Consider the following 23,016-nt stretch of genomic DNA (forward strand, 5'->3'; position numbering starts at 1 on the left):
GTCCATCGGGTCCATCGGAGCAACTTCCACGGGCCCGGCCGCGCACGTCGGCCGCTCGGTGCCGGAGAACCGAGCCGGGTTCGGTCGGTGGACGAGTTTTTGTCCCCCTTCCTCCAGCGCCGCGGCGCAGGGATCTGCGCGGTGCTGCGGCCGGGCTGAATGAGATTGAAGAAGAGTTCTTCTTGTTTTCTAGATTCAGTTTCTCTCTTTTTACTCTTTTTCTCTAAAAGTCGTTTTGTCTCCGGAGCAGCGGCGCGTGCGAGCGGAGCAGCGGCCGAGCAGCGGGCCGGAGCTCACCGACGATCGGCTGCGGACACGCAGATATATTTAATTAATCTGGAGGAGGACTGCTGCTGAGTAAGTGCACATTGGGGCTTTTTAATTTCATAACTTTAATTTTCTCTCCTGTCAAACTTTACCTGCGAGCCGCGGCCCGCCCGAGCCGCGGTGCGGGCGTGTGTCTGCGGGCAGGTGTGCGAGCTAGCGCCGCTGTTTGGGTGCAGCAGCCCGGCGTGTTTCTGTGTGTTTAGCTGCTCTGTTTCTTATTCTAGGAGTTGATATTGTGGAGGACAAGGGGCCGAGGCAACTTGGAGCCAGCGACGGCCGCTCGCTGTCACAATTCTTGAAAGATGGCGTCTTTCGGGACTGTTACCGAGCGGGCTTCTGCTCCTCCGCCGTGTTCGAGCCTCTCCCCGCGGCCCGCGGCTTTATTTCTCTTCGGTGTAAGTTATCAGCGTGGCTGGCAGCGTTAGCAGCGCGGCTAGCAGCGGCGCTAGCATTAGCGGCTACTGCTAACGTTATCCACTTGTTCTCGGTGGCGTCCCTCAGCCTCCGCGGAGACAGGGGGGTCGGTCCGGTGCGCCGACCGCGGCTCCGGAGCTCCAGAGCCCCGCGAGCCCTGCTCAGCTAGCGGGGATGGACCGAGGCGGGTCGGACGGAGGGGTTCCCCGGCGTCCAGGCGCCTCAAGAGGGACATTTTCAAAATGTCTCTGGAAACATTCAAAGACTTTCCTCTATTTGTTGATCTCACACACTTCACTGCTCTGGAAAATAAAACCTCCATCTTAGCTCCGGTTCTCTGCTGCGGCATCTGATGGAAGTTTATCCGGAAAACTTCATGTCCCACCCGGGGAGCAATTACTGCAATTAACACACACACACACACACACACACACACAGACGGACACAAATAGAGAGAGACACACAGAGAGAGAGTAACAGACACATACAAACACACACACAGAGAGAGAGAGACAAACACAAACACACACACACAGAGAGAGAGACACACCTACACAAACAACCACAGAGAGAGAGAGACAGACACACACACACACACACACACACAGAGACAGAGACACACACAGAGAAAGACACACCCACACACAGAGAGAGAGACAGACAGAGACACACACGCACAGAGAGAGAGAGGGCGAGAGCGATACACAAACAGACAGAGAGAGAGACACAGTACTAGTAATTGTTGTGGTTATACTAGTGATGCTTGTGGTAGTACTAGTAATGGTTGTGGTAGTAGTAGTAATGGTTGTGGTATTACTAGTAATGGTTGTGGTAGTACTAGTAATGGTTGTACTAGTAATGGTTGTGGTAGTAGTAGTAATGCTTGTGGTAGTACTAGTAATGCTTGTGGTAGTACTAGTAATGCTTGTGGTAGTAGTAGTAATGGTTGTGGTAGTACTAGTAATGCTTGTGGTAGTACTAGTAATGCTTGTGGTAATAGTAGTAATGCTTGTGGTAGTACTAGTAATGGTTGTGGTAGTAGTAGTAATGGTTGTGGTAGTAGTTGTAATGCTTGTGGTAGTATTAGTAATGCTTGTGGTAGTAGTAGTAGTAATGGTTGTGGTAGTAGTTGTAATGCTTGTGGTAGTACTAGTAATGCTTGTGGTAGTAGTAGTAATGCTTGTGGTAGTACTAGTAATGCTTGTGGTAGTACTAGTGATGCTTGTGGTAATAGAAGTAATGCTTGTGGTAGTACTAGTAATGCTTGTGGTAGTACTAGTAATGCTTGTGGTAGTAGTAGTAATGCTTGTGGTAGTACTAGTAATGGTTGTTGTGCTAGTAGTAGTAACGGAAGTGGTACTAGATGTAGTAGTGATTGTACTCGAGTGTTGAACTTAAATCAAATTTGAATGCACTTATACTTGAATGTTTACATTTCACAATACATAATACTTTTGTCTACCACATTTCAGAGGGAAATAATGTACTTTCATTTGTAATATCATAATACCACAGTAGTAGAAGTAGTACTAGTTTTCAGGTTCTTAAGATCTGATGGGACCCTAACCCTTTTTCTTGAGTAAAAGTAAAAGTACTCCATAACAAGGAAACTGTCCTTCTTTTTTGAGTTTTTCTATTATGTGTTACTTTATACTGACAACTTTTTTTAAAGGTAAACATTTTCGAGTTGTACACATTAACTGTTTAAACATTATATATATGATTAATTGTATAGTTATTATATTCCATATTTGTAAGAAATCCAGTCCGTTACCTGTGATCTGAACAGAATATGGGAGCTCTGATCCTTCTGACTTGTTACAGTCATGTGCTGCAGAGTAGAAACTAAGTCTTTTTCTTTTTCTTCTGATTAATCTCTGGATTATTTTCTTTCATCTGTAAAGTGTCAGAAATGTTCACATCAGAATATTCCACAGCCTCGGGTGATTGATCCAGATTCCTTGTTTAATCTGATCTGTCTGTTCACAGCTCAAACTTAACATATTCAGTTGAATGTTCAATTTATTTATGGATTTTCAATTTCCATCCCTGTAAAATATGACAGAGAATGTTCTCATCTGCAGAAACCAGGAGTATTTCACGTTTTCACTCTAGAAATGACTTTAATGAAACATGAATGGACTTCACTTTGTGGCTTGTTTTATGGCTAATATATAAATGGTTAATTTTGAGCATTTTCAATCTTTATTAATAAAGAATCAGAGGTGGTCATTTGTTAGTTTTTTGCGCTGACACTGGTTTGTTTTAAACTGGGTTTGTAAGTGTGTGATTGTTCTGTGTTACAGGGCAGCACAGAGGGGTGGAGTCCAGTCCCACAGCCAGTTGGTGAGTCCGCAAATCTCATTTAATTAAACAATCATTCATTTCAGAGAAATTAAACAGGTTAAAGTTTTTTTTGATTTAATAATCACAGATCTATTAATGCTCATCTAACTATTTTTACTTTGATATTAACTTGACTAAAATTTGTCAGTTAGATAAGTTATTTACTTCTAATAAAAATAACATGCATGTCATTATTTTAGTTAAACATCCAGTAACATTGTAATTGTTTAATTCATGTTATTTTAATGTAATTAATAGAATTTGATTGAATTTAACTGATTTAATGCAAATAACTTATTTTCATTCACACTGCTAGTAATGATGTAGTTGAAGTGTAACTAATTCAGTAATTAAATAATAATAGTACTAGCAACATACATAAACAATTAAAGATACATTTTAGAAATAAAAGAAGAAGATATGATTAGTTTCTGAATAATGTTTTTGAAATAGACATTTGTTTTTGTAATTGTTTGTCACATTATTGCTAAAAAATCAAGTTGATGAAACTTATGTCATTTGAATTTTGAATTTACGTTGAGTTAATTATTTATTGAAACAGAGACGTTGACTGTCTTGTTAGTAAAGTTACTTGTAGCATGATAATGGTTTGATTAACAAGTGAAGTGACAAGTTGCCTTGGATTAGATTATTATTAATGAAGATGACGATAACAACCTCTTGTGATTGCATATTATTATTATTATTCAACACATCCTCATGCAACCTGTTGAACCATAATGAAGAGTTGAGTTTAATTGTAAATGTTTTGTTTCCAGCGGCACTTTAATGCTTCAGTTGGATGGTTTTCCTACTGGACACGGTGTTAAGGTAAGAACCCGGTTACAGAAATAGTACTTGTGTGATTACTTTGTAATATTAATAACTTTAGTGCATAACTTTCAGTGTGTGATGGTGCTTCTCCTGTGACCTGGTATGACCTGGTTTGACCTGGTTTGACCTTGAAGGCAGCGTGTCATTGTCAGCTCCACACAGGAAGTCTTTATGACAACAGCTGTGACCCCAGCCCCGATACTGCTGATTTCTGTTGAGCTGTCTTTTAAGACGTTTCTCCTCAGTTGTCCTGTGTGTGTGTGTGTGTGTGTGTGTGTGTGTGTGTGTGTGTGTGTGTGTGTGTGTGTGTGTGTGTGTGTGTGTGTGTGTGTGTGTGTGTGTGTGTGTGTGTGTGTGTGTGTGTGTGTGTGTGTGTGTGTGTGTGTGTGTGTGTGTGTGTGTGTGTGTGTGTGTGTGTGTGTGTGTGTGTGTGTGTGTCTGTCTCCAGGCTGATCGATCGGCTGGCAGACTGACTGGATCCATGATGGAATTACAGACATTACAGGAGGCTCTGAAGGTGGAGATCCAGATCCATCAGGTGAGGCTCCCGTGTTTCCCCAAGATTTCACATCATTTGTCATCGATATGTTTCTTATGTTGACATGTGAATGTCAGGAGCTTAACAACTGCATTGTATCTACCATTTAATTTACCTAATGGTCTAATAAGAAAGATTTATTTAATTTAGCTAAACGCTGAAAGATTGTGATCCTTATTCAGTCATATAATGTAGTTCAAAGATTATTCTACTTAAACCAACTTTTTTATTTTAATTTTTAATTCAATCAACTGAAAACCGGTTAAAATAAGAAAAGATTTGTGACATGGAAAATGTTCCGTGAGGAGGACGCGTGTTGAGTGAGGTGTTCTTCATCATGTCCAGAGATGGAGAAAGTTGTGTTGCTTCACTTTTGTTGCCATCAGTGATGTTGTTTCCTCCTCCTTTGAGTCTCTCTTGTCTGTTTCGCCTCGATGTGTCTTTTATGTTGTGTTGCATCTGTGTGTGATCTGCACTGATGGACACACAACAAGCAATTGTCTGTAATCGTCCATTTAGGCAGGATTGTGTCTTGATGCTGGGAAGGCAGCGCTCGATGATGAAAAAAACAAAACATGATTCAACTCAAATCCATTCACACAAAAGTTATGATCCTGTTTTGAAAATGTCAGAAGTAGAAAGTTATAAAATATTTGTTAAAATGTCAAGTAAAAGTAAAAGGTTGAGAAATACTCAAGCGCCTGTTTATTGAAGTGAGTGTCAGCAGGTTGTAGTTCTCCGTGGTGACCAGTAGGTGTCCCTGTTATTTGTATGTGTCTAACTGTGTCTTGTCTTCTTCTACAGAAACTCGTTGCCCAGATGAAGCAGGACCCTCAGGTAAACCAGCCGACGTCCTGTCTCCAGGACTCGGATCAGAACACCGGTTCACACCTGGCTCCACTCCGGCTCGGAGCCTCAATCCCACTGCCTCTTGTCTTTCAGAACGCTGATCTGAAGAAGCAGCTGCACGAACTCCAAGCAAAGATCACAGCCCTGAGTGAGAAGCAGGTACGTTATCACACACAGACACACACAGACACACACAGACACACACAGGCTGGTTCAAAGGAAAGGGTCTTTGACGGATCGACACCGCACATTACTGTGATTGGACCTGAACGGTTCTGTTAGTCAATAAATCTGACATTTTTCATCAATAAAAGATTTCTAAATATAGAAACATGAACTAAATATTTCTTAACCCTCCCATAGGTCTTTCAACTCTGAACATTTTTTTATTATGGCGATATTAATATTTTATTATTATATTTGCATATGTCAACCGTCCCAGCGTCGAGGGAAACTTTTCCAAATTGGGTACAAACATTTTCTTGGACTCGTAGATTAATGGATTTCATTTTGGTAGCCACAGGCTGAAGGTCACGGTGAGATGAAAAAGTGTGTTAATGTTTTTCCTGAATGAGATTTCTTAAGATCAGCTTGAGGGAACGTCTTCACATTGTTACAAAGTTCACTTGGACTCAAAGATGAAGGTCAAAGGTCACAGGGACCTCACCTTCCTGTGATATATATTAGGACTGCCCATAGAGAGTTTGATCTGGTACCGTTCACTTGGACTCATAGAGGACCTGATTAGGATTCGGTGGTCAAAGGTCACTGACCTCTCAAACGCATGTTTTGCCTTGTGAATGTCAAATGTCAGGAACGTCTGAAGGGAGTTCTCACATGTTCACGTGGACTCACAGATGAACTCAGCATCTGTCGGTGGGCAAAGGTCAAAGGTCACGGTGGCCTCAGAAACACGTTTTGTCTTCAATGTGATATAAAACTGACTTGAGGGAAATTCTTCAACTTTTGATCGGTTGCCACTTGGACTCAAAGATGAAGTGATTACATATCAGTGGTCACTGTGGCCTCATTATAATAATACAAACTTTATTTATATAGCACTTTTCTAAACAAGGTTAAAAAATGCTTCACAAACTACCTGGAAAAAACTAATTAATAAAAAATAAAAGCTCTTCAAAGGCCAAATCAAGTCCAGACCTTAAAATGTCTAGAGAAACGCAGGAGTTCCCACATGAGCAGCACTTTGGCCCCAAAAAATTAATCTGGGAAAAATATTCAATTAGAAATATGTACCCAGAAACTGCAGTGCGGAGATTCTAGCTATTTCCTGTTTCTGCTTTGGAGGCAGAAATAAAAACCGGCAACAGGTTTCCTCCCAACAGTCGTTACCTCCGGTTTGAAGTGAAGCCATCTTCCTCTTCCTGGTGATCCTTCACTCTAATGCAAACAATACATCACCCCGTCTGCTAAGATGAAATGTGTTGCGTTTCAACACACTGAGAAAACACACACAAACGTTTTTTACACAAGGAAAGAAAAAACTTCATGTGTAACATTGCTGAATTTACAATAAGGCTCAAACAGTTAAGAATTAGTCGTGTTTCACGAAGTTGATAAAGTTTCTCTTCACTCAACAAGGAGTCTGGTGATGTGACGGATTTTAAACGTGAACACAAACCAGAGACACCTTGTACAACTGAGATAAAACTTCCAGAACGACAAAACGCACAATGTTTAATCGATACTGCGCAGGCACAACTCTCAACTGTCGTTAGCTACGTCCACGATCCGCTCCGGGAGCCAAACCACTTCAGACGGAGTAAATCAAGTTCTGACTGAGAGGAATGAGAGTGGCACTCCACGAGTGACAGCTGGTTGTTGTTAAACTATGTTCTCTTTAAAGAGTAATGAGCTTCTCAGAGTTTTCTCAATGGTCAGTCGAGTCTGGTCAGGGTCTGAGGTGATGTGTTCATGGTCAGTCGGGACAGAACAGTTGAGGCGAGTAATGATGCTTTTTAAAAAGACATGTCCTCAGAAGCTCTTCAGTGTTTGTGTTCAGCCTGAACTCCGTCTTTGTTTCGCTTGTTTTTTGTGTGTCTGGAGTTTTTTATTTTTAACTGCTTTCGGCCTGAATCCTATTTTTATCTCCTGCCTGCACGTTGTCTGTTTGTTGTCATGTTTCGTTGAGAAGCAGTTTGTTCTCGCTGCTTTGAGATAAATGTAGAATCGGATCAGTAGGAAAAGAATTGGTGCCTTTTTATAAAATCCACTATTAAGAACATGAATGTGTTTTATAAAGAGAGAAACTGGGTTGTTACTTGTGACTCGTTACAGAAACGTGACTTCAGGTGTTATCATTGTTGTCCAAGCACATTCATTGTCATGAGGTTGTTGATGTGTCCTGTGAGGAGACTCACACCAGGTGTGTGCAGGTGAAATACTTTGTGAGGGACAAGCTGAAACCTGGTGATTGTAAATGTAAACGAGTTTTCTCTGTGAACAAGTTTCAACTGGACAAATACCTGCAGGCTGTCGAGCTGAGGAAGTTTCCTCTCCCTCAAACCCGGTCGTAATTTACTGAGATGACAGAAGTGCTCATTCTGAGAACCAGCATCGAGAGCCTGTGATCACATCACAGGGTTAACTGACACCAGGCTGCTCTAGTCAGGGTCCAGAACAATGAACCCTTGGGCAGTGGTTTTCAAACTGCTGATGCAGGCGGGTGTCTTAAGAATTATGGTTTCAATAAAACAAATGAAACCAGTGAAGAGGTGGTTAAAGACCAGCAGCCCACACTGGTCATTAACTCTGCCAACGAGGTCATACTTCCACCCCAGTCCCCACAATGCATCGAAGGCATTTCTTCAAATTTGGTGCAACACTCACTTGGACTCGAGATGAACTGATAAGATGTTTGTGGTCAAAGGTCAAAGGTTGTGTATAGAACACAAAGAATTTGACAATACAAGTCACTTTCATCCGTCCTCATCTCTTCTTCTCTCCTCAGAAAAAGGTGGTGGAGCAGCTGAGGAAGGAGCTGCTGGTGAAACAGGAACCTGAGGCCAAGATACAGCTGCAGATCCAAACTCCTCCAGGAGGTGGCGACATCAAGCCAATCAACCTGCTGCAGAGCCAGCAGATACCTGGAGGACTGCAGCAGGTGGGACACACACACACACACACACACACACACACACACACACACACACACACACACACACACACACACGATTCATGACTTTTTTTGTTTATAAAAGTAGAGAAAGAATTACAGAACCTGAAAATGGTTCCCAATAAAACCCCTGAGCTGCAGGGGGCGCTGTTGCTCAGTAAAACTATCGTTTTGCTTGAGTGGGAAAAAGCTTCTTTGTTTGACATTCAACGGTAACGGAGAGAAATCCAGGGTGGCCACAGTTGCATTCTGGGAAATGTATGAAACGTAACTGAAGTAGAAGTCAGAATCATGTCTTCACTCTTCCTCTGCAGACGCTGACGGTGACGCCGATCCTCACCGCGAAGACGCTCCCTCTGGTGCTGAAAGCTGCCACCACGGCCAGCCTGCCCGGCAGCGTCCTCCCACAGCGCCCCCCCACTCTCGCTATGGTAACCACAGCTATCTGCAAACCTGACTCGCAGAACAGCCCCATCAACCTGCAGGTGGCCAGCAAGCTGACCAATCAGTGCTCAGAGCCTGTGCGACTGGTGTCCAAGAACGCCATTGTGGTAAGAGCCTCTAGTTCCTGCTGTCGTCCAGTCACACGTCACCATCGCCCTCCTCTAGTCTGACTAGCAGTGATCAGTGTGGTGCTCTGGACCGAGCTCCTGGATGTAGAGGAGCTTTTAGACTGTGGTCTGTAGAGCTGCGGCGTTTAAAACAAACCTGCTCTGAGTGACGATGTGTCTCTGATCACATGACGCGAGCTCGAGCCTCGGAGCTGCAGTAGGAGCAGCTCTCAGACCAGTCTGTTGTTGTGCACAGATGTGTTGCTATTGGCTGGTAGAGCTGTCAGAGGAGAGCTCACAGCAGCGGACATGTCAGTCAAACATCAGCCTACATGTACGTGTGACAGCAGCACAGATCCACAATCTGCTGTGGTTTTGTCTCAGGTGCAGGCCACCACCACCACCACTGCCCAGCCAATCAAAGTTCCTCAGTTTGTCCCTCCTCCTAGACTGACGCCTCGACCCACCTTTCAGCCACAGGTGCGTCCCCTGTAAGACCCGCCTCCAAACCCTTCCCCCAGATCAGTGTGTGTGGCCCACCTGAGGTGACTTGCTTACTCTCCAGCAGAGGGCAGGAGTGCACCAAAGCAAACACTCATGCCTTGCTCCGTGGCACTAAAACATTGTTTGCTCTGTGCTGCCTCTACTCATCTCTTCTCCTCTCGTTGTGTGTTTTTTGATTTTCCAACTGACCTGTGATCAGGTTTTATCAAAGGTTTCCTGCTTGTGTGACTGTGTGTTTACCTTCTGTGGTAAGAGCTTGTTTTCCTGCAGCTTTGTGTTATTTTGTGTTCCTGGCTGTTGGTGTGTTTAACCCAGTAGGTGCAGTCATGTGTGTGCCTGTGCTGAGCGACGTCACTGGGAGCTCTGGCTGCGCTGGTCCGTGCTTCAGGGGCAGTAGTTGCTGTCTTTGTAAAACCCAGCAGCAGTACAAGTAGTCCAGTTTCACTTCAATAATAGAAAATCTATGAATAATTTAGTTTATAAGTTGCTCATTAAATGTCCAGCATTGTTGTTACACATCACTTGGTTCTGTTCAATGAAAGATCTGCCTTTAGGATTAACAGGTCAAAGGTCATAGGCCAAATAGAAGTCTTCCTAAATACAGTTAAAGAAAGTTCTGTTGTTTTAAACTACACTTTAATTCAGCACGATTAAAATCAGGTGACCCGATAACCTTAGCAGATCCGCTCTGAGCAGCGGGTCCCGGGTTCAACTCCCAGATGGTCTCTGTCTGTCCTTCAGTGTAGAGGACGCTCTGCTCGGTGCTGAACCGGTCTGAGTTAGAAACTGAGCATAAGATAATCCCATGTCTTCACTAGTGTTCCACACTGCTGTTCACTTTACCCTAGAATGGGGGGGGGGTAGTAAAGTGAGGGGTGTTCAGCTGCAGCATGACACTCCACCACTAGATGTCACTACATTCTACACACTGCACCTTTAAGATATGTGATAAACCAGCAGCGGGTTGAACAATTATTTAGCTTTGGAGTTAAATTGTTAATGCTAACCGACTAGCCCATGTGCTAACTGTTAGCAGCTAGTTGTTGTTGCTTCACCTCATTATAATTAATAAACTAAACATTGATTCAAAAATTGCCAAACAAAATAATTTGTGCTACTTGAAGAAAGAGGTTTGAGTTGGTCTCAGTGTGGTGAGAGCAGGATCACTGCTGTGGTGGTGTGATGAATTTCCCACAGGATTAATAAAGTATCCATCTTTCTATCTAATGCGTGAGGAGACTGGGTGGGGGGGGCAGAGCTCCTCAGTGTCGAAACTCAGCAGTTTGAAGTGATTTTATTTCTGTTTGCTGATTGGCTTTTTGTTGTCATCAGGTCAGGCCCAAACCAGCCACACCCACCAACATCCCCATTGCCCCTGCCCCTCCCCCGCCCATGATGGCGGCCCCCCAGCTGCTCCAGCGGCCCGTCATGTTGGCCACCAAGCTGTCCTCGCTGTCCTCGGCGGCTCCCATCCACCAGGTCCGCATCGTGAACGGGCAGCCCTGCAGTAAGACCGGCTCCACGCCGCTGACGGGCATCATCATCACCACGCCCGTCTCCGCCACACCCCCCCGCCTCACCAGCCCCGCCCAGACACCCAGCCCTGCCCTGACTCCTGCCAAGCCGATCCAGATCAGCAGCCTGACCACCGAGTCCATGGTAAGAGGACTGTGTGTGTACACTGTCTGAAGTCTGGGACAACAGAGGCTCAAAGAAATCGAGACTGAAGGAAATGGAGGACAATGAATATGTTTTCATTTTAAATTAGACACTGTACAAAGATGTTATTCTGATCAACTTAAACATTTGAAGCTTCAGCTGTAATACATTGATGATGACCTCTGTCCTGACCTTACTTCTTCATACTTGACTCCTCTTCTTCCTCGTCCTCTTCCTCAGAAGACCTTTAAATCCGGAGGTGGAGCAGAGAGGAGGGTCGTCAGCCTCCCCTCCTCTTCCTCCACTCCGCCGTCGTCTCCAGCTCCCAGACCCAAGAGAGAGGAGAACCCAGAGGTATGAAGGACACATGACGTCTGGGGCCGACCACTGATCTCATAATAAATGTGTTTTTATATTTGTCCTGTAGAAACTGGCCTTCATGGTGTCACTGGGGCTCGTAACACACGACCACCTGGAAGGTGAGTCTCACACACACACACACACACACACACACACACACACACACACACACACACCTTTGGTTAGTGTTTTGGTCTCTGCTTTCAAACTCTGACAATTTTAATTTGCAGAAATTCAGAGCAAAAGACAGGAGCGAAAGAGAAGAACGACGGCCAACCCAGTGTACAGCGGAGCCGTGTTCGAACCTGAGGTACGTGACCCTGACCTGAGGTACGTGACCCTGACCCTGACCCTGACCTGAGGTACCCTGACCCTGACCTGAGGTACCCTGACCCTGACCCTAACCCGACTCCGACACATCGATCAGTTGAAACAAAACAAAGAGGTTCAAGAAGCTGAAAAGCCAATGTGTGGATTAGATGAACATTTATTTTTAGAAAGTGGATCATACATCCACAAAAAATCTATATACTGATAAGACGTCATATGTCGTGTTAAATGTTTTGACGGCTCCTGTGTCGGAGCTGGATTTGTGTAATGAACATGTCTCCTCTTCTTTCAGAGGAAGAAGAGCGCAGTGAGTTACCTGAACAGTCCTCTGCACCAGGGGACCAGAAAGAGAGGTGCGTACAACCGCTGCTCTAACCCGCTAGAAACAGAACCGAGCCCAGAGCAGTCCGTAGAGTCGGGGGGGAGATCACAGAGACCGTTGGTAAAGACGATTCTGCAGGAAACACACCAACCTCTATCAAAAATCTATATGAGCAGATTATCAAGACAAGGAGTCGCACAACCCTGAAACCGGAAACGAGGCGAGACCGTTTGTGTTGTTCTTCTTCCTCGCCTGTTCCCAGATGTTTTTGTCTTAGTGGCCAAACTATCGATAGGAGAAGACTGCCCTGAGTCACCGGGCTCGAGTGAGAGAGAGAGAGAGAAAGAGAGAGAGATGTTCCTACGACATACAAGGAACAATCTGTGCAGCACATCAGAGGCTCTGACTCTCAGTTTGAGCAGCGTTAGTGTGTCTGTTTGTGTGAAGCCGGTGATTATCAGCTGAACTTTGGTTTGAGCACAAACGACTGGTTGATCAGTTGATTATTAGAATGTTGATCAAGTTGCTTAGTAGTTTAAATCGGCCAGAGCTGGCCTGTGGATCAATATCTAGATCTTCATGGAAATGAATCAGTGGTTTCAGTGTGAACGACTCGGGGGGGCGCAGACGTTTCATCGTCTGAAGATGAAGAGGTAAAAACATGCTTGAACATGTTCACAGGTTCATCGTATGACTTTTCAAACCAGATCCGTCTTTTTGATTTTTACTTTGCTGTGGACGAATTTAAATTGGACGAGACTAGAATAGGGTTGTGTAGGGTTAGGGTTACACAACTCCAGGTTATAACACGACTAACATGGATTGGCTTTTTTATAATATCACACCTCAAAGTACTAAAATTGATTTGTAGAAGCTTCCACTTCCTGTTTGCCTCTTTGTAATTACTAATCTTAGAGGATTATCATGTAACACTGAATAATTCAACATTTTCCTTTAGGGTTTACAAGAGAAAAGGAGAACATTTGAAACCATGTCAGATTTTAACACGTCCGTCATCAACAGGCTGCTACTGAGCTCGTTTAAATATGGACATGTACCATGTTCAGGGTTTGTGATGCAACACCATGCAACTGTCCTGAGCAACAGCGCCCCCTGCAGCCACACAGATTCTAGGACAGTGGAAACCACTGATGGTCCCAGGCCAAATTCAACACAGGCGGTTGATTGTGGTGGAGCAGTGAATGATAGAGACTCAGAGAGGGGCAGTAAATAACTGACATGTATGAAAAGACCTCATTCACACTGTCCGGGACTGAGGGGACATGGCGGAGCTGTGCATGGGGGGGGGGGGGGGGTGAACCAAGCCCCGGGCTCGGTTCACCATCATTTTCCTCCAGGAAAAACACTGGTTGTAATAAATCCACCAAACTCTGTTCAGAGTTCTTCATGTTTCACAGTTTCCTGCTGAATACTGTACATACACTCTGTTTCTTAATAACTTCAGAGTGTTTTAAACTGATCTCAGTTCAGCTTCACTCTTCACCTGCAGCTGGTTGTGTCTGTGACTCTCAGTCAGTTGTTCTCTCAGGAGATGGAACCCACTCAGCAGAGTCACAGACGCTCAGGGAGAGAAGGAGGAAACTTTCTCTTGTTCACACTCACACATCAGACTCACTTCATCCAGCTGCTGCTTTCAGGTGGAGAAGATAGAATCCCATTGTCAGTAGACGACTGATGGTGAGCTGCTCACTGTCCTAGCTTCAGGTAGAAGGGACGTAGGGACTGATAAAGTCCAGTCTCAAAAAGCACTGATGTCCCTTTCCTCAGTGTGAGGTCTGTGGACGTGTCTGTGGACGTGTCTGTGGACGTGTCTGACGCTAGCTGCTGCTGTAGCAGGTTTAAATGTCTTTAATTGAAACCAACTTATATTTAAGCGTGACTTCTTCTGTCAGCGGGGGGGTGGTGGTGTGACGGGCCCTTGTAGCGATGAAGGTGTCTCGAACATCCCAGCCTGTGATGAATTAAACGTGTTAACATCTGACTCCAGTCCATTTGTTGAGTGCTTCACAGACGACGTCAGTAGTTTATACTCGTGCACGGCTTCTGCTTGCATGGAGCCAGTCTCCTGCACTAACACTGCTGTCTGTGCTTCTGACTCCCTCCCCCCTCTTCCTCCCTTACTGCTCCCCTGGCTCATGCTAGCCAACGAAGACTCCCTTTCCAAGGTATGTCATACAGACTGTTTTTGTTTTTTCCCCCTCTCCATCTTTCTTTTTCTTTGTTTTCCGTCTTTGTTGTCTGTCTCATTTCACCCAGGTCGCCCACCCAAATACAGCAGCGTCCCGGAGCTGGGCAGCCTCACTCCGACCTCCCCCTCCAGCCCCGTCCATCCCCTCCCCCTGCCCAGCCCCAGCTCTGGGGATGTAAGTAACGATGGGGGAGACGGACAGCTCAGAGGGTTGGACACCCCATCACACACAGTCCTATTGGCCCAGTAGCTCTGTCATTTGCACCTGAGACCTCCACAAACATACCATGAGTTTGTTGTGTCCATGTGATAATCATCGGTCATAAGTAGATTTTTTACTTTGACTCAGTCTTACAAAGTGAACAGTGTCCTCATTAATAACTATTAATAACTCAGAACACATCCTAACCCCCAAAGGTCAAGTAACTTCTCTGTGGGCTCAGTAAATGAACACACCATGTCCATTAGACATCCAGGCTGACTCGACTAAACCAGATCACGGCGCCTCCCCCTGCCTTGCCTCTCCACAGATGGTCGGTGGGGCTCAGTTGAGCGGGGAAACTGATTGGTCCAATTCTTCCTCACAGGGAGACATCCATGAGGATTTCTGCACTGTGTGCAGACGCAGTGGCCAGTTGCTCATGTGCGACACGTGTTCTCGTGTTTATCACCTGGACTGCCTGGATCCACCCCTGAAAACCATTCCTAAAGGCATGTGGATCTGTCCAAAATGCCAAGATCAGGTAACCGCAGCAGCCGAAACTGATCCTGAGACAGGGGGACGGGTAGTGCAGTCCAGACATGGCCGATCAGGGCCAGTAGCTGAACTTTACGACTGTTCAATCCTTTGTAAGCATGTACATACTGCAGTATTGTTTTTTGTACTCCTGTCTCATTCATTTTGTCAGTGAAGAATTGCATTTCACATCCATCCACCTCATTGCTTGTCCCTCCTCAGCCTCACCACAGGGTGGTGAACATTTGATCTTCCTTAAAATCTTTTCCAAGGTTTAGCCTCTGTTACAACTCAGAGCTTTTCTGTTCAGATCCTGAAAAAAGAAGACGCCATTCCCTGGCCTGGAACTCTGGCTATCGTTCATTCCTACATCGCTTACAAAGAAGGTGACCACAGATTCTCTTCCTCCCAAAACATCTGCGACAGACGAGGTGACGTTAACAGCTTTCTGCTTCTCTGCCTGTTTCAGCTAAAGAGGAGGAGAAGCTCAAACTGATGAAGTGGAGTTCTGAACTGAAAGTGGAGCGGGAGCAGCTGGAGCAGAGAGTCAAGCAGCTCAGCAACTCCATCACGGTAAGAGGGACGTGAAACAGAGCTGCGTGTCTCCTGCGTGTCTCCTGCGTGTCTCCAGCGTGTCTCCAGCGTGTCTCCGGCGTGTCTCCGGCGTGTCTCCGGCGTGTCTCCGGCGTGTCTCCTGCGTGTCTCCAGCGTGTCTCCTGCGTGTCTCCGGCGTGTCTCCTGCGTGTCTCCGGCGTGTCTCCAGCGTGTCTCCTGCGTGTCTCCTGCGTGTCTCCTGCGTGTCTCCGGCGTGTCTCCGGCGTGTCTCCGGCGTGTCTCCGGCGTGTCTCCGGCGTGTCTCCTGCGTGTCTCCAGCGTGTCTCCTGCGTGTCTCCGGCGTGTCTCCTGCGTGTCTCCGGCGTGTCTCCAGCGTGTCTCCTGCGTGTCTCCTGCGTGTCTCCTGCGTGTCTCCTGCGTGTCTCCGGCGTGTCTCCGGCGTGTCTCCAGCGTGTCTCCAGCGTGTCTCCAGCGTGTCTCCTGCGTGTCTCCTGCGTGTCTCCTGCGTGTCTCCAGCGTGTCTGCTGCGTGTCTCCTGCGTGTCTCCAGCGTGTCTCCTGCGTGTCTCCTGCGTGTCTCCTGCGTGTCTCCAGCGTGTCTCCAGCGTGTCTCCTGCGTGTCTCCTGCGTGTCTCCAGCGTGTCTCCAGCGTGTCTCCAGCGTGTCTCCTGCGTGTCTCCTGCGTGTCTCCTGCGTGTCTCCAGCGTGTCTCCAGCGTGTCTGCTGCGTGTCTGCTGCGTGTCTCCAGCGTGTCTCCTGCGTGTCTCCAGCGTGTCTCCTGCGTGTCTCCAGCGTGTCTCCTGCGTGTCTCTTGCGTGTCTCTTGCGTGTCTCTTGCGTGTCTCCTGCGTGTCTCCTGCGTGTCTCCTGCGTGTCTCCTGCGTGTCTCTTGCGTGTCTCCTGCGTGTCTCCGGCGTGTCTCCGGCGTGTCTCCGGCGTGTCTCCGGCGTGTCTCCGGCGTGTCTCCAGCGTGTCTCCAGCGTGTCTCCTGCGTGTCTCCGGCGTGTCTCCTGCGTGTCTCCGGCGTGTCTCCAGCGTGTCTCCTGCGTGTCTCCTGCGTGTCTCCGGCGTGTCTCCGGCGTGTCTCCTGCGTGTCTCCAGCGTGTCTCCAGCGTGTCTCCTGCGTGTCTCCAGCGTGTCTCCAGCGTGTCTGCTGCGTGTCTGCTGCGTGTCTCCAGCGTGTCTCCAGCGTGTCTCCAGCGTGTCTCCTGCGTGTCTCCAGCGTGTCTCCTGCGTGTCTCCTGCGTGTCTCTTGCGTGTCTCTTGCGTGTCTCCTGCGTGTCTCCTGCGTGTCTCCTGCGTGTCTCTTGCGTGTCTCCTGCGTGTCTCCTGCGTGTCTCCTGCGTGTCTCCAGCGTGTCTCCAGCGTGTCTCCTGCGTGTCTCCTGCGTGTCTCCTGCGTGTCTCCTGCGTGTCTCTTGCGTGTCTCCTGCGTGTCTCCAGCGTGTCTGCTGCGTGTCTCCTGCGTGTCTCCTGCGTGTCTCCTGCGTGTCTCCTGCGTGTCTCCTGCGTGTCTCCTGCGTGTCTCCAGCGTGTCTCCTGCGTGTCTCCTGCGTGTCTCCAGCGTGTCTCCAGCGTGTCTCCAGCGTGTCTCCTGCGTGTCTCCTGCGTGTCTCCAGCGTGTCTGCTGCGTGTCTCCTGCGTGTCTCCTGCGTGTCTGCTGCGTGTCTCCTGCGTGTCTCCAGCGTGTCTCCTGCGTGTCTCCTGCGTGTCTCCTGCGTGTCTCCTGCGTGTCTCCTGCGTGTCTCCAGCGTGTCTCCTGCGTGTCTCCTGCGTGTCTCCAGCGTGTCTCCAGCGTGTCTCCAGCGTGTCTCCTGCGTGTCTCCTGCGTGTCTCCAGCGTGTCTGCTGCGTGTCTCCTGCGTGTCTCCTGCGTGTCTGCTGCGTGTCTCCTGCGTGTCTCCTGCGTGTCTCCAGCGTGTCTCCAGCGTGTCTCCAGCGTGTCTCCTGCGTGTCTCCAGCGTGTCTGCTGCGTGTCTCCTGCGTGTCTCCTGCGTGTCTCCGGCGTGTCTCCTGCGTGTCTCCAGCGTGTCTCCTGCGTGTCTCTTGCTAAAATAACATCTGGCTTGTGACATTAAAGTGCTGTTGTCCCTCTTCCATCAGAAATGCATGGAGACCAAAAACTCCATCCTGTCTCGTCAGAAGGAGATGCAGCTTTCCCTGGACAAAGTCAAACACCTCATTCTTCTCATCCAAGCATTCAACTTCAACAAAGCTTTGGCAGAGACGGAGGGGAAAGCCGCCGGTGCCATAGTCCAGGAAAGTTCTGAAGCTGCTCCAGAAGCCACCTGTGTGGAGAACGTTAAGGCTGTGAGCTCCTCGACAAACACCAACACCAACGGAAGTGACCAGCAGGACCAGAACGCAGCCGCCGGCAGCAACCAGACAGCAGCAGTGGGAGGAGTCCCCGACCACCAGCCCAGCCCGGAAGACACCACGGTCCCAGAACCAGACATCAGCCTCGGTGTAGGGCCTGGTGAAGGACCAGGGGGTAAGATAGGGCCTGGTGTAGGACCAGGGGGTGAGATAGGGCCTGGTGTAGGACCAGGGGGTGAGATAGGGCCTGGTGTAGGACCAGGGGGAGAAGGAGGAGGTAACACCGGGACGGGTCCACATTCGGTGGTCATGTCTGAGACGGCTCCGGTGGTTGACGATCCTGTCACCTCGACGCTTTTAGCGGTTGCCACCACCAACGGTACAGCGGAGTCAGCCTGCCCGGACCACGACCCTGCAGGAGACTGCACCCCCCCTGCAGGAGACTGCACCCCCCCTGCAGGAGACTGCACCCCCCCTGCCAGCTCTGAGAACAAGATGTCTGCCATGAACCCTCCAGAAACAGCAGTGGAGGAGAAACGGGAGGAGATCGCTGACAGTGACGGCAGCAACACCAACAACAGCAAAACCTCAGAACCCTCCCAGCATTCTTTGCCAGCTCTCGTCAGCAGTTTGGACAAAATAAAGTAATTCTATGTCTCTTGAGTTGCGGGAATTCAAACATATATATAAAAAAAAGACTTTTGCTTGCACCCTATGGTGCCCTGAAGTTGCCAATCTGTATAAATGTTGTTTGTTTGCATTGTATTGTCGGACTGTGTCTATGGTAGATAAACAGGCCCAGTCACATGGCTCTGGGGGGGGGGCGCGGCTGTGGGCCACAGAGCTGCGTCACATAGATCTACGTACTCGAGTCATCATGCCAATTAGTGATGGACGCAAGTGGTGGCAATGCTCAAAGCAGATTTAATACATGGCCCCGGTGCCTGTGAGAGTGGCCCCTGAGCTGTCCTGTGCGGGGGGGAGATGAGTTCACTTGGGTACAAAGAACCAGGAACACAGAACCTAACATCTGGTGTTACTGGTCTAAAAAGCAGTGTTGTGATAGAGTTCAGAAAAGAGAACCTGTTCATCCCCTCGTCCTAATGAACTTCTGCAATCCCACAGACCTGAACCCCTGAACCTCTGAACCTCTGACCCTCTGAACCCCTGACCCTCCAGCCCTGAGGTTCTTTAAGAACCTCCACCTCAACATGTCCCTTAAACCACCAACAGTCACCTTATTATCGGCCAATAGCAGTAAACTTCTCCTGAAGACTCAAACTTACCTTTCCCCGTCCTCCAGCAATCAAGGTGACCAGTGAACCTGATGTGATTTAAGAGAACGAGGCCAAAACCCAAACTGACTTTCCCTGAGCACCAGTTACCCAGTGTCCCCTCTCGAGCCCCCCCCACCCGAACCCAGTGAGTCGTAAGCACTTTGCTTCTGAAGACCTCGACCTTGCTCAGTCTGAATGCTTTGTTGGATTACCGGTTTAAGTTAATTCTGTAAATACAGATTTGAAAAAGTCTCTGGGAAGGCCGGCACAGAATCCCAGTGTCTTCACTGGAATCCCAGTGTCTTCACTGGGATTCTGTGGACGAGCTTAGAGATTTCACAAATTCACAAATCTGGTCATGATTGAAACACACTGGTTCCCCTGGACCTTCCTCTGGTGACAAGGCCCAAACTTTCCTTCCCCAATTTGACAACAACCAGATTTGACCTGAATTCTTAACAACCCAATAACAGTTGCCCCCCCCCCCCCCCCCCCCCGGGAGTTCAGCAGGTACGAGGACGAACAGGCGCAGTAGCCGAACAGATGTTTTCAGTGGTGTCGGTCAAGTGTAGTGATTGAGTTTTCATTCGTGAGTCAAGTGTGTCAACTGTGAGCACTAAATGTGAAATTGCAATATTGCAATGTCAACACACAAACTATATCTGGGCTGTGTTTCTTTTTTATAGGAAAAGATATTCAGGTCTTCCTAGTCTTCAGAAATAAGTGCTTTTTGTTCCTGAACCTGCTGGACTGGCATCATCATCACAAAAAGAAATCCTCTTTTTGAAGCGATGATCTTTGCATTGTACATTTCTGTTGAATCCTGAACTGCCAAAATCAGCAGGGACACGTCCACTTCCTGTTTGAACGATCAAATCATGAGATAGAAATGCTTCAGAAATTGGAAGTCCCCAGATCGAGACAGGAGAGCTGCTCAGACAATAACATTGAGGGACCTTCTCCCTCGGGGGGATTTGTTGTGAGAACCTGCTCCTCCAGATGGAAGATGCCACAGATCCTGAGATTAAAGCACAAGCTTGCTGCATCACAAAGAAGTGCTGAGAGCTTTTTGTATGTTGATCAAACAGAGTATGCATCTCTTTGTTGTGATGTGACTTATCCCCACATTGCCAATATTTTTCTAGGAGGAAATACAAACCTCTGTCTGACACTAAGGCTCAAGTGTAGTTGATATTTCCAGTGTCCGGGCTTCAGTGTAGGACCCCCCCCCCCCCCCCACGCACACACACACACACACAGTTTCTTTCTGGAGCAGGCGGATTGCTGTTATCTGTTGGCGTGCCGGCTGTCGGTCGGTTTCTTTGGTGAACTTCTTATTGCGTCTGGCTTCTCGTTGAGTTCGGGACATTAACAAACTGGTCTGATCGTTAATGGGACCTCTGGTTGTGATGGAACATGTTGGGATTCTGTTTTTTTACCTAATTTTAAGTCGTCCAAAAACGCATTAACTCCCGAGTTGTCATGGTTCAACCGAGATCATCACAACGTGTAGAAGCAGAGAGATGGAGTTCTGTGTCACGCTAGCAGCTTTATCTCTTTTACTGCCATGTTGTTGTTTTTGCTGAAGGTCAAAGTTTCCGTTTCGTGTCCATCTTCTGAAATATCTTGATGTTCCTGTTCCTCAGAGGATATCTCCCCTGTTCCTCCTCACATGTTTGGTTTTCATGGTCTCTTATCAGCTGGTGACTGGATGGTGATGAAGTGTGGTGCTCCCCTCAGGATGAACTCTGGTGATCCTCGTTCCCATCAGCCTTTGCTCCACACCGTTTACTGCTAAGGAGCTAATGTTAGCGTGCTAACAATCTAAACTAAGATAATGACCATGGTAATCATTGTACCTGTGTGATAGCATTATCGTAGTTAGCACGTTAGCATGCTTATGTTAGTACTCGTTTCCAGAGCTGCTAGCATGACTGTAGGGTCTTGTTTGAACCTGGCAGATTTAAATTCCTACAAACTAACGATGCTACTCGTAAGATAATGATTTGATTATTAATCAGAGTGAGTGTGTGTGATTGAAGGAGTGAACTCGTTGTTGGGCGACTACAGCATCCACCGCTACAGGTGTGTCTCTTCATATCACACATATCTGAAACCTGCCTTCATCCACAAGGTCCCAGGAACCATCTGTCCCGTGTCCACATGGCTGACACATGGGGTTTGTCCCTGAGACGTCAGCCAGGGGGACATGGAAGGAGAAGACTGGACAGAGATGCAAGTCAAATAGAAAATAGAAACCAACACTGTCCCCAGTTCCCTTTGAATATCCACGTGTTGTTTAGTTTGTTGTCGGGTGGACGTCCCCATGTGTCCCCATGTGTGTCCCTGTGTGTCCCCGTGTTGACGGACGGAGCAGTCGTCATCTCTTCCCACTCGACAGGTTTAGTTTAAAGAGCCCGTCCCAGACTAACTGGACCTCTCCCTCTGTACAGTAGGTACCTCGAGTGCCTTTCTTCAAACAGCAGATAATATTTGTCTCTTGACTTGCACTGTGACTTGTAGAACCTTACCAGCCCCCCCCGCCCTCCCCCGGTCCGCCCCCCCGAGCTCCCCCACGACTCCGGAGCACGAACCCGTCCCTCGCCTCAGGCTGCCAGTAGTCAATGCAAGTTGAAACTACATTTCATGTTATGCTGTTCAGATGGACCACATGGTGTTTGTTGTTGTTTATAGGAGTTGCCTTAAATGTGTTTGATTTCCTTTTCACGTGATTCAACTTCGACATGAGGAGAACCGGTGCAGGCGGAGGTCCGAGGTGGTTTGGTGAGAACCTGGTCGTCGCCAGTCGATGAAACGCTCCAAAGAAGAATTGTTGATGTTCAGATCTCACTTTGTTGGCAGCCAGTTGTTCCGTGATGCACTTTTGGTTTGACCAGTATTATAATGGGAGTGAACTGGGATCCGGCAGCGACACAAAGTGCAGCCGTGAATCTGGCTGCAGGTTGGTGGACGCGTCTGGAGCTCGTGTGGTTTTAGTCTGGAGTCGTTCATCGTTCCTCTGTGCTGTGATTGGTCTTCTGCTCCTGGAGGGGGGGGGGGGGTGCTGAAGCGGGTCACGTGAGCCTGTGGAACCAACCTGCTCCCTGTCGACGGCTTGGACCCATCTGTCCTCAGTCCTGTGGAACGCATGCCTTCTTATGCAAATTTTTATACAAGATTTGTCAAACCTTTTTAATATGCATTTTGTTTGTTTTTTAAGTTTTATGTGAAACTGAAGTCACCTTTTAATTTCTGGAACATTCTGGTTTCCTGAGGCCTCCAGCAGCAGCAGCAGCGTCCACAGTAGAAGACACTTCTTCCTGAAGGTGGTGTTCATGGACGGAGCTGAAGAGGTTTTAGCTCCTTGGTGTAGATTTGAGTTTGAACTTGGCTAATGCCCCATGCTGAATGTTGGGATCCCTGTGGGTGGATCAAGTCTTAATGTCTAAATAGTGTCATCGTCCTCTTCTAGAGAAAAGTCTTTTATTGAGTTGAGTTCTAAAAGGTGAATTTATCCAAAGAACGCTGTGAGAGTACCTTTGTGTTTGGAATCCTTTTATGTAGTCGATGCATATCATTAGGAAGAACGTGTCGTTCACAGAGTGTCTGAGAGCTGCTCACTTCGTGTCCCAGGAAATCATGTATGCATTGAAGACGTTCTTCTCCAGCTCCCTGTGTGCTGGACTGTTCCAGAAGCATCCGCTCCTTTCAGTTTTAAAACGATCAATTCATGATTGTGGCCTTCTAGTATTTTGTCGAT

At 47.6% G+C, this 23,016-nt stretch overlaps 1 protein-coding gene across 2 annotated transcripts; it reads left to right on the plus strand.

The window, feature by feature from the left end:
- The first annotated feature begins 241 nt into the window (after window positions 1–241).
- Window positions 242–21,807, plus strand: phf21ab (PHD finger protein 21Ab). Of its 2 annotated transcripts, XM_053426969.1 has the most exons (19): window positions 242–357; window positions 3,048–3,087; window positions 3,867–3,918; window positions 4,370–4,459; window positions 5,264–5,296; window positions 5,402–5,467; window positions 8,277–8,429; window positions 8,756–8,992; window positions 9,377–9,472; window positions 10,829–11,155; window positions 11,396–11,509; window positions 11,583–11,634; window positions 11,746–11,825; window positions 12,138–12,198; window positions 14,445–14,551; window positions 14,964–15,119; window positions 15,423–15,498; window positions 15,582–15,685; window positions 17,767–21,807. In XM_053426969.1, the coding sequence occupies exons 3-19, from the start codon at window positions 3,877–3,879 to the stop codon at window positions 18,625–18,627; spliced, it is 2,655 nt and encodes an 884-aa protein (XP_053282944.1). In that variant the 5' UTR covers window positions 242–357; window positions 3,048–3,087; window positions 3,867–3,876; the 3' UTR covers window positions 18,628–21,807. The 2 variants fall into 2 exon arrangements, with proteins under 2 accessions (XP_053282944.1, XP_053282945.1); XM_053426970.1 differs by lacking the exon at window positions 9,377–9,472 and having other exon boundaries at window positions 243–357.
- The last annotated feature ends 1,209 nt before the right edge of the window (window positions 21,808–23,016 follow it).

The sequence above is a fragment of the Pleuronectes platessa genome, chromosome 7 (genome assembly GCF_947347685.1).
Source record: "Pleuronectes platessa chromosome 7, fPlePla1.1, whole genome shotgun sequence".
Lineage (NCBI taxonomy): Eukaryota > Metazoa > Chordata > Actinopteri > Pleuronectiformes > Pleuronectidae > Pleuronectes > Pleuronectes platessa.

What these genes read in the sequence shown, in the direction of transcription:
- phf21ab (XM_053426969.1), top strand. Translation starts at nt 3,877, where the DNA reads ATGCTTCAGTTGGATGGTTTTCCTACTGGACACGGTGTTAAG. An exon ending in GACCCACCTTTCAGCCACAG is followed by an intron (nt 9,473 to 10,828) that starts GTGCGTCCCCTG and finishes TGTTGTCATCAG; the next exon opens with GTCAGGCCCAAACCAGCCAC. An exon ending in GAGCCGTGTTCGAACCTGAG is followed by an intron (nt 11,826 to 12,137) that starts GTACGTGACCCT and finishes CTCTTCTTTCAG; the next exon opens with AGGAAGAAGAGCGCAGTGAG.